The sequence below is a fragment of the Nannospalax galili genome, unplaced genomic scaffold (assembly GCF_000622305.1).
Source record: "Nannospalax galili isolate Female #2095 unplaced genomic scaffold, S.galili_v1.0 scaffold513, whole genome shotgun sequence".
NCBI classification, from domain to species: Eukaryota; Metazoa; Chordata; class Mammalia; order Rodentia; family Spalacidae; genus Nannospalax; species Nannospalax galili.
In genome coordinates, this window is record NW_008334861.1 from 3,157,890 (window position 1) to 3,167,045 (window position 9,156).

At 56.3% G+C, this 9,156-nt stretch overlaps 1 protein-coding gene across 3 annotated transcripts in view; it reads left to right on the forward strand.

Annotated features, from left to right (window-relative positions):
* Positions 1 to 1,528: 1,528 nt before the first annotated feature.
* The window catches only part of Plxnb3 (plexin B3), a 16,305-nt gene continuing 8,677 nt past the window's right edge, over positions 1,529 to 9,156 (forward strand). For 2 of the 3 annotated variants that reach the window (XM_008829542.2, XM_029561833.1), the window contains exons 1-12: positions 1,529 to 1,604; positions 2,925 to 3,015; positions 4,464 to 5,507; positions 5,892 to 6,071; positions 6,735 to 6,863; positions 6,954 to 7,054; positions 7,789 to 7,921; positions 8,093 to 8,249; positions 8,339 to 8,447; positions 8,530 to 8,644; positions 8,773 to 8,898; positions 8,981 to 9,094. In XM_008829542.2, the coding sequence (XP_008827764.1) occupies positions 4,470 to 5,507; positions 5,892 to 6,071; positions 6,735 to 6,863; positions 6,954 to 7,054; positions 7,789 to 7,921; positions 8,093 to 8,249; positions 8,339 to 8,447; positions 8,530 to 8,644; positions 8,773 to 8,898; positions 8,981 to 9,094 (2,202 nt within the window). In that variant the 5' untranslated portion in view covers positions 1,529 to 1,604; positions 2,925 to 3,015; positions 4,464 to 4,469. Of the gene's footprint in view, positions 1,605 to 2,924; positions 3,016 to 4,442; positions 5,508 to 5,891; positions 6,072 to 6,734; positions 6,864 to 6,953; positions 7,055 to 7,788; positions 7,922 to 8,092; positions 8,250 to 8,338; positions 8,448 to 8,529; positions 8,645 to 8,772; positions 8,899 to 8,980; positions 9,095 to 9,156 lie in introns of those variants that run through there. The other variant, XM_008829541.2, reaches the window with a different exon arrangement.

The window sequence follows — 9,156 nt, forward strand, 5'->3', positions numbered from 1 at the left end:
AGGAGCCTGTGGAGGCCACAGACGTGTGCGCTTATGGAAAATGGAGTTGCCTGTCCATAGATTCATTTTCTTTTCTGAAGAGGTAGGAAAAGACATTTCTAATACCAAATTGAAGATGTCTGTATTCTGTACTTTTTCTTTTTCTTTTCTTCTTGTATTTTTAGAAAGGGTCTCACTATATAACCACAGCTCGCTTAACTTGATATTTAGACCAGGCTGGCCTCAAACTCATAGAGATCCTCCTGCCTCCGCCTCCCAAATGCTGGGACAAAAGGCATGTGCCACCATGCCTAGGGCCTGTGTTTTCTGAAGTTCCAAAGGATATGCATGTATGTTGGGGTGGGGAAGAACAGAGAGATGCCAGGGGGCATCCAGCAGGAGTTCCTGGGGATAAGTCCTTCCAGTCCCGGTGTTCCAGATATCCTGCCTGTCTTAATGAGGGAATAACATGTTGAATCTGCTCTCTGCATCTGCTAGGCCTTCAGCCTATAAACCCATCACCCTCCCCAAGGCTCTGCCCCTTCCAAATCCCTTCCAGAACCATATACCTACCCCTAGCACTCAAGCTACCCCAAGCCCAGCTGTCATCCCACATTCCGAAGTCTTCAGTTAGCCATTTCTTCCTGCCTGTGAGCTCCTCCATCTTTTTCCCCCTTCCCACCCTCTCTTCCACCAGCCTGAAGACAAAGGTCACCCCAGAAGGGTCCCTGAGGTAGGGTCCTACATTGTCCTGCCTTTGCCCTCTCTGCCCCATTCAGTACCAGGTCTTCAAGACCCTACGTCTATCCCACCAAGCATGTCTGCAGCACACTCACCTCTCTCCATGTTCACAGCACCTCTGGTCCAGGCCTCCTCATGGTCTCCACCCCAGGGCCACCAGCTTGCTTTTGCCCAAATGCAAGGTTATTTGACAATACTTGGAAAGGCAAGCTCAAGTTCTGGACCTCAGCAGCCACAACTTTGATTTGCTGACCTTTGCATCCTTGCAGCCCATCCTCCATCAGCCTTACACTTCAGTCAGGGACAAATACTGTTGGTTTCAACAACAAAGAGGCAGGTCATCCATCTCCCCCCTGCTCTTTGCCTGCCAAGGTTCATGGTTCAAGGCCACATGACCAAATGGATACAGGTGGGGACCCTGTGGGTAGCTCTTTGTCTTGCCACTTACTAACAGTGAAACTTTTTTTGCCTGGGTTTCCCCACTTGTTACCTGGAGGAAATGACTAAAGCTTCTCCCAGAATCATTGGGAGGATAAAATATGTTACTAACTAACCACAGATATTAACTTTTTGCTTTTAGTGGCCACTTTGTGGGAGGGGAGGGAATGTCCACCTGGGGCAAGGCACCGCCTGTCCTAGGTAGCTCCAGTCAGCTAACTGTAGCCAGCCTTCCACTGCCCCTGCCGAGGCCAGCAAAGGGGAGCAGAGGCCTGCCCTGTGCTGTTGGGCAAAGGGGCGGGCCAGGAGGGGCTGGGCTGCTGGGCTGGGCCCGCTGGGATGTGTTGGGCTGGGCACGATTGCATTGTGGGGCGGGAGACTGGAGCTTCACCAGAACCCGTTCCTGCCACTGCAGCTGCTCCTCAGACCACTGGTGGCCCACCCAGGTAGGAAGGATCTGGGGCTGGCTTGGGCACCATGTGCAGAGACCACTGACTGAAGGATACTGCCTTAGGGCTCTGAGGTCAGGGAGAAGCCACACTCTGTAGAACTGACTAGTTGGAGTCAAGCAAAAGCCATCAGATACCAATCTAGCCTCCACAGTGACACATCTGTGAGGGCTGGGGGCAAAGTATTCCCCAGGGAGTTTGGCACTGGACTAGGAGACAGAGAACCAGAGCTTCTGACCTAAAATGGGAGAGCTGGCACCAGCCCAGAACTGGGTGCAGAATGAGGAGCTTGCTTTGCTCCCCACCCCCACAGCCACCTAACCAGCTCAGCCAGATGGCAGCAGCCACCTGCCACCCCTCTCTGGACCTTGCTGCTACCACACAGCATAGAAGGGGCAGGGACCTCAGGCAGAGTGCACCTGCGCCTGCACAGTGGGCCTTGAGGTTAGTGGCCCCAAGGTGGCCTACAAGAGCAGGGGGGGAGCCAGCTGCCACTGCTGCTCCCTTCCCTTCTATGCTTATAGGGATCCAGGCCCATCCTGGGAGGACCTTCCGGTTGCATGTCCAAAGCCTGGGACTCAGTTCTGGCTGAGCCCCTCATAGTCTCTCTTTCCCTCAATCCCTCCCATGTGTCATCCTCCACTGGCTTTTCCCACTACCACACCGTACCTGGCACGACTTTGCCAGTCCTAGGGGCAGGACTGGGTGGGGACAGTCTTCTCAAAGGCTAGGAGGCGGGGGAGAAGGTCTTCTGCACGGACTGCCTTTGTCAGCGCCTCCTCTGCCTCTGCTTGGACAAAGGCATGCATTGAAGGCTAGGACTGGCACTTCAGCCAGGACCAAGGCTACAGAGGCCGAGCCTGGCTTTGTAGAGGCTCATAGCTTTAGCCCTCTGGTGGGGGCTCTGAGGGCCACGATGTGCCCTTCACAGGGACCAGGGGGAACTCAGGGAGGGGCATCCTGCACTGGCACAGGAGTTGTGGGCCACATGGGGAGGATTGGCTGGAGGAAACCCTGTCCCTTTGTCCCTACATGCCAGGGGGTGTCTCCCTGGAGGCGGGGAGTGGCAGAGAGCCCCCTGGCCAAAGCAGCCCGGGTGGGGGTAAGAGCACCAGATAGTGGGTCCCTGCCCTGGGCCTCTGGACAGAAGGGACATTGTTGGGGTGGAGGCAGGGCTGCCTTGGCCGGGCCACTATTGACAAAGCTGCCAGCTGTGGTGGAGCCCGGTCGCCAGGCCCTTGCCCCCTCCTCCGTCTCCTTCCTCCCCCATGGCCAGCATGAATGGGGCCAAGCCTCAACTGTCTCCCTCCCACTCAGGACAATGCCCCCCACAGCCATCTTGTGCCCGTCGCCACTGCCCTGGGGCAGCTGAAGTGAGGAGACCCCACTGCTGCACACCATAGTGGCGGTAAGTGCCTGGGCCCTGTGTCCCCAAAGATGTCCCTGAGAGAGATAGGGTAAAGGTGGGGCAAGTTAGCCTAGGCCAGGGAACAGGGCAGCCTTGGTAAGGAACTTCCATGTCTTCTGTTTCCTTGAGTGGAAGTCCCATCTCCCCCATCACACATACCCACAGAGACATTTGTGCTGTAGAGAAAATTGTCTCCTTTATGTCTGTACTCCCAAGATAAGGGGCCCTGGAACCTTTTTTTGAGTGGCAGTGGGTGGCTCCTGGATGGCATGTGCCCACATGTCCAGCTGTGCAGACCCCCCAGCTCAGTTTAGACCCTGTCACCAGCTCCTGCCCCTTTCTAGAGCTTTACCCAGGGTCACATCTGTCTGAAAGTCACCGAGGCACCCTGCTTGACAGTGACTGATGCTGACCACTCTGGTTGGAGAGCCCTCAGGGTCTCAGACTCAAGGTCCCTTCCATGCATATCTGAGGCTACCTCTGTCCAGCTTCCCCACTCTCTGCTCCTTCAGTCAAGCTTTTTCTGGCCCTTCACTTGTGACTTTATCAGGGCTTCTACACTGAGGACCCTCTGGAGGTCAAGCCCCCATAGACCCTGACCGCTGGGGTCCATGGGGCAGAGAGTGAGCAGTCCACCACCCCTGCATCGTGAGCTGCCTTCTGGTGCCCACAGAGTCTCTCAGTATCCTCTGGGCTGGCTTATACCTCTCCAGCAACCCCTACAATGGGCACTCAGTGGTGGTCTAAGGCCTCTGTGACCTGGCTCTAGCCACCTGGTCATTGCTGTCATTGGGGTTCGTGTGGCTGTGTCTGGCTGCATCCCAGCCAGAAGCCAAGACTCTCCTTGGCTGTTTCTCCCATCTGGTGAGGGTCCCTCTGTGCAGCTGGCCCTGGCTGCCCAGGGTGAATTTTCTTTCCCTGTCCCTTTTGTGGTAGGTACCCTGCAACATGGTCACCTGGTTCCTTTTGTCCCTGTGTTGCTTCTCTTTGTCTGGGTGACCAATACTAGGTTTTCCTGTGGATGTGGCTCCCTTCTCCCATGTCTCTCCCCTCTCCTGCCCCTCTGCCACTCAGAGTCCTTGTGTCATGCCCATGTGGCTTCTCAGTATCTGCCTCCATCGTAGTCTACATGAATTTAAAGCAGAAGATGAAAGAATTCCCTCCTTGTGTGCACCTCATCCCCATTCTATCTCTTTCTCCAGCTCTCGGACACTTTCTTTTGGGGACTCTCTTTCTGTCCTCTCCTTGGGAGCTGTCTCTGAGCCCCCTCTGTCTCCTGCTTGCTCCTTCCCTCTCTGCCTAACCATGAACCTCTCCTGTCTTCCTCTGGTCCCATCTCTGCCCCAGTTTAGTTCCCATTCTATCTCTCTTGTCTCTTTCTGCCTGTTGGAGGGTGGGGTGCCTGCAGCATCCTCCCATCAGGCCTCATGCTGACTGGCTTCCTCCAGGCTCCTATGATGGCTCCTTGGCCTTCCTTCAACCTCCACCTGCTTCTGTTCCTGCTGCTGCGGCCACTGCTGTTGCCCCTGGCCAGAGCCCATCGCTTCTCTGCACCCAACACCAGCTTCAACCACCTGGTAGCAGTGCCAGGCCAAGGCACACTCTACGTGGGCGCAGTGAACCACCTCTTCCAGCTCAGTCCTGAGCTGCAGATGGAGGCTATGGCTGTCACTGGCCCTGTGTTCGACAGTCCTGACTGTGTGCCTTTCCGTGACCCAGCCGAGTGCCCACAGGCCCAACTCACTGATAATGTCAACCAGCTCTTGTTGGTGAGCAGCAGGGCCCAGGAGCTGGTGGCTTGTGGGCAGGTGAGGCAGGGTGTGTGTGAGAAGCGGCGCCTTGGGGATGTGGCTCAAGTGCTGTACCAGGCTGAAGATCCCGGTGATGGGCAGTTTGTAGCTGCCAATACCCCAGGAGTGGCCACAGTGGGCCTAGTGGTGCCCTTGCCAGGCCGGGACCTCCTGCTGGTGGCCAGAGGCCTGGCAGGCAAGCTGTCAGCAGGAGTGCCACCCCTAACGGTACGCCAGATGGCCGGGCCACAACCTTTCTCCAGCGAGGGTCTGGGGCGACTTGTGGTAGGCGACTTCTCAGACTATAACAACAGCTACGTGGGAGCCTTTTCAGATGCCCACTTTGCCTACTTTGTCTTCCGCCGCCGTGGGGCCCGGGCCCAGGCTGAATACCGCTCCTATGTAGCCCGTGTCTGCCTGGGAGACACCAACCTTTACTCCTATGTGGAAGTGCCCCTTGCCTGCCACGGCCAGGGCCTCATCCAAGCTGCCTTCCTTGCTCTGGACACCTTGCTAGGTGCATTTGCCACAGGCGCAAGTGGGGCACAGGCCACCCTGTGTGCCTTTCCCCTAGCCAAATTGGACAAGAGTATGGAGCAAGCCAGGCGACTTTGTTATACAGCTGGTGGTCGAGGTCCCAGTGGCATGGAGGAAGCCACCGTGGAGTATGGTGTCACGTCCCGCTGTGTCACCCTGCCCCCTGTGAGTAGGGAGAGCCTGGATCCCAAATTCTGACCAGGACTCCTGTGTTCACTTTCTATAGCTTCCCTGTGGGCATGAGACTAGGGTGCTCTCCAGGGATAACCGCTAGTTGACCTTTTGGCTGAGGATATCAATAGGGGATGGGTGGCTCTGTGTCCAAGCTCCTACCCACACTCAGCCTGTTTCTTTCCTTCTCTTTTCATATGTGGGGCAAGTTGTAATGTTGTGAGGCCCAGGAACCCAGCCTTACAGACCCTTCTGGACAGATTGCTCTGTACCCAGGGTCCTCCCAATTCCCTTCTCACTGGCTGTGGGCATTCTTTGGGCCCAGGGGAGGGCTTACCTGCATCCTCTGCAAACTGATTCTCTGTCTTGTCCATCCAGGACTCCCCTGAGTCATATCCTTGTGGTGATGAGCATACCCCCAGCCCCATCGCAGGCCGTCAACCCCTGGAGGCCCAGCCTCTGCTGCAACTGGGGCAGTCCATCAGTGCAGTGGCTGCCCTCCAGACAGATGGGCACACAATAGTTTTCCTGGGGGACACCCAGGGCCAGCTACACAAGGTGAGAACCTGACCAATGGAAGTACCCTCCAGTGGCCTCTACACTGTCAGGCTGGGCCTGGCCTTGCTGCCTGTCCAGGTCCCCCTGCTGCCAGTGGCTCAGGCAAGTCCCAGGACCCTCTACTTCTCAGCCACATTCCACTGATGGGTCAGAAGGCCTCACCGTAGCTGGACATCTGTTGGGAGGGACCACCTTCTGTTCTGGCTCCCAGATGGGAGATTACCCAGGAGCCTTGTGAGGCAGATGGGAGTGGTGGTGAAGGTGGATGGGGAAGATGTACTGGTAGGCCCAGAGGGGTTGATGCCCAGTCAGCCTGGATCCAGAATTCTCTCGTCTCTGTAACTGCCTTTTCTCTCATGTGGCCGAATGGCCCTGGCATCTAAGAGCCTTAGCCAGAGTGCCTCCGTTGGCCCAACCTTATGGTTTCCTAGAGAGTGACCTAACCATAAGGGTTGTGAATGGGAGGAAATGATATTTTCCTCCTTTGGAGGCTTAGCAGAAAGGGTATCTGGCTCTGAGGGAACAAGATTCTTCCTGACAATCTTTATGTTCCTGTAAAGGAGTCAGGATAGCCTGTGCCTTCAGTGGCCAGCATTTGGTCACCAGGAGGGTTGATCTTGGCTTGGGAGGGTGGCCTAGCCCTATCTTTGCACCCCTGCCTAGGTCTTCCTAAACAGCTCTCAAGGCCAGGTATACCACTCCCAGCAAGTAGGACCTCCAGGCTCAGCCATCAGCCCAGATCTGTTGGTAGACAGCAATGGGGACTATCTCTATGTCCTGACTGCCCAGCAGGTAAGACCTTTCCCCAGGGTTGGAGGCAGCAGGTCCAAGTGGCTTGAGTCTCTATAACCACCTTATCTCTCTCCTTCACTGCCCACTCAGGTGGACCGAGTCCCCGTGGCAGCCTGTCCTCAGTTCCACAACTGTTCTGGCTGCCTCCAGGCCAGGGACCCATTGTGTGGCTGGTGTGTCCTGCAGGGCAGGTGAGCATGGCCCAAACTCTGGCTTGGACAAACAAGTACTAAGGATTGGGAGGCTGTCCCCCAAAGCAGCTGTAGGTATGCCAAGTGGCTAACCCAGCTCACTGTTGCTGAGTTCCCCAATCCTATCACAGCCCATCGAGCCACTGTTCACTTCTCATTTCCAGCAGTCCCACCTCAGGTAAGGCCTCTGTCATCTCTCCCAAGGCCCTTGCCAGCTGCTGGCATCCCTTGACTTACTTGAGCATCCCTCCAGCCTGGGGTCCACGAAGCAGCCCAGGACTCATTTAGGGAAACCTGAAGTGTGGGCTAGGAATGTAGTTCAGTTAGTAGAGTGCTTGCCTAGCATGCACAAAGCCCTGGGTTCAATTCCTAGCACTGTGAAAACTGGATGTAGTGGTCCACATCTGTAATCCCAGCATGTGGGAGGTAGAGGCAGGAAGACTAGAAATTCAAGGCCATAGCAAATTGGAGGCTAGCTTGGGATACATGAGACCTTGTTAAAACTCTCTGTCTCTGTGCCTCTGTCTCTGTCTCTCACACACACACACGGGGGGGGGGGGGCGGGGAGGACAGCCCAGTGTCTCCCTCTTACTCATAGTCAAGACCAAAGCCTGTACTCTGGCCACGAAGCGCTATGTTCCTCTCCTCTTCACTACACTCCAGCAAGGCCATCCTCCTAATCCCACACCAGGAAGCCGAGACTCACATAAACACAATGGGCCTCTACCTGGCAGGTGTACACGGAAGGGTGAGTGTAAACAGGCAGCCCAGCCAAACCAGTGGCTGTGGAGCTATGAAGAAGATAGCTGCTGTCTCCACATCCAGAGCCTGCAACCAGCCCAGCACCCCCGTCAGGAACAGGGCCAGGTGAGGCACACTGTAGGTCCTCCAGGCATTTTGGCCATTGCCTGTGGAAGTATGACCCCTGGTGACCTCCTGTCTGTTTCTGCCCTAGCCACCTCTACCCACATCCTTAGCATGACCTTGTCACCACTCTACTCTGGCTCTACCTCCTTATCTCCCTCTCTCATCTCCCAGATCACTCTTTTTGTACCCCGGCTGCCCACCCTGGCCATAGATGAATACTTCCATTGTGCCTTTGGGGACTACGACAGTCTGGCTCAGGTGGAAGGGGCCCATGTGGCCTGTGTCACCCCTCCTCAAGACCAGGTTCCATCTAACCCTCCAGGCGCAGGTGAAGGGACCCCTGGGTAGGGATCCCAAACTGGAATTGGAGTGGGCAGGAGCTACGTAACTTGCTCTTCCACCACTGTTCCCTCCCAGATCACATCACCTTGCCCCTGGCCCTGATGTTTGAGGATGTGGTCGTGGCTGCCACCACCTTCTCCTTCTATGACTGCAGCGCTGTCCAGACCTTGGAGGTGGCTGCCCCGTGAGTTCCTGGGTCTGGCTTCTGCTGGTAGGAGTGGCAACTCCAGATAGTACTGAGTCTGAGAACACCCCTGCCTCTGTAGGTGCCGCACTTGTGTGGGCAGCCGCTGGCGATGCCACTGGTGTCCCCAAAGCAGCCACTGTGTATATGGAGAGCACTGCCCAGAGGGTGAGAAAACTGTCTACAGCACCCAGGAGGTAAGTGCGGCAGATGCGCAGGCTTCCCCTGATCAGCCCCAAGGCCACCTCAACATTGAGGACAGAGCCAGACCCACTGAGGAGCGGGCCCATGCAGTTCTGAAGGGCTAAGGCTGTCCTTTCCCCAGGTGGACATCCAAGTTCGTGGCCCAGAGGCTTGTCCCCAGGTTGAGGGCCTGGTAGGTCCTCACTTGGTGCCTGTGGGCTGGGAGAGTCAGTTGGCCCTGCGCGTTCAGAACCTTCACTATTTCCAAGTGAGTAGTCAGGAGGGCAGGGGCTGGGGATGATGGGAGAATGACAATATCCACAAGACTGACTTGGCGACCCCTACCTCAGGGCCTGCCTACCTCATACTACTGCTGGTTAGAGCTGCCTGGAGAACTGCAGAAGCTGCCTGCCTCCCTAGAGACAGCTGGGGACTCCAGCCTCATTCGCTGCCAGGCCCAGCAGGTGGGAGGCTGCTTGCTTAGGTAGCTCTCTCTCTTTCTTTCTCTCTCTCTCTCTCTCTCTCT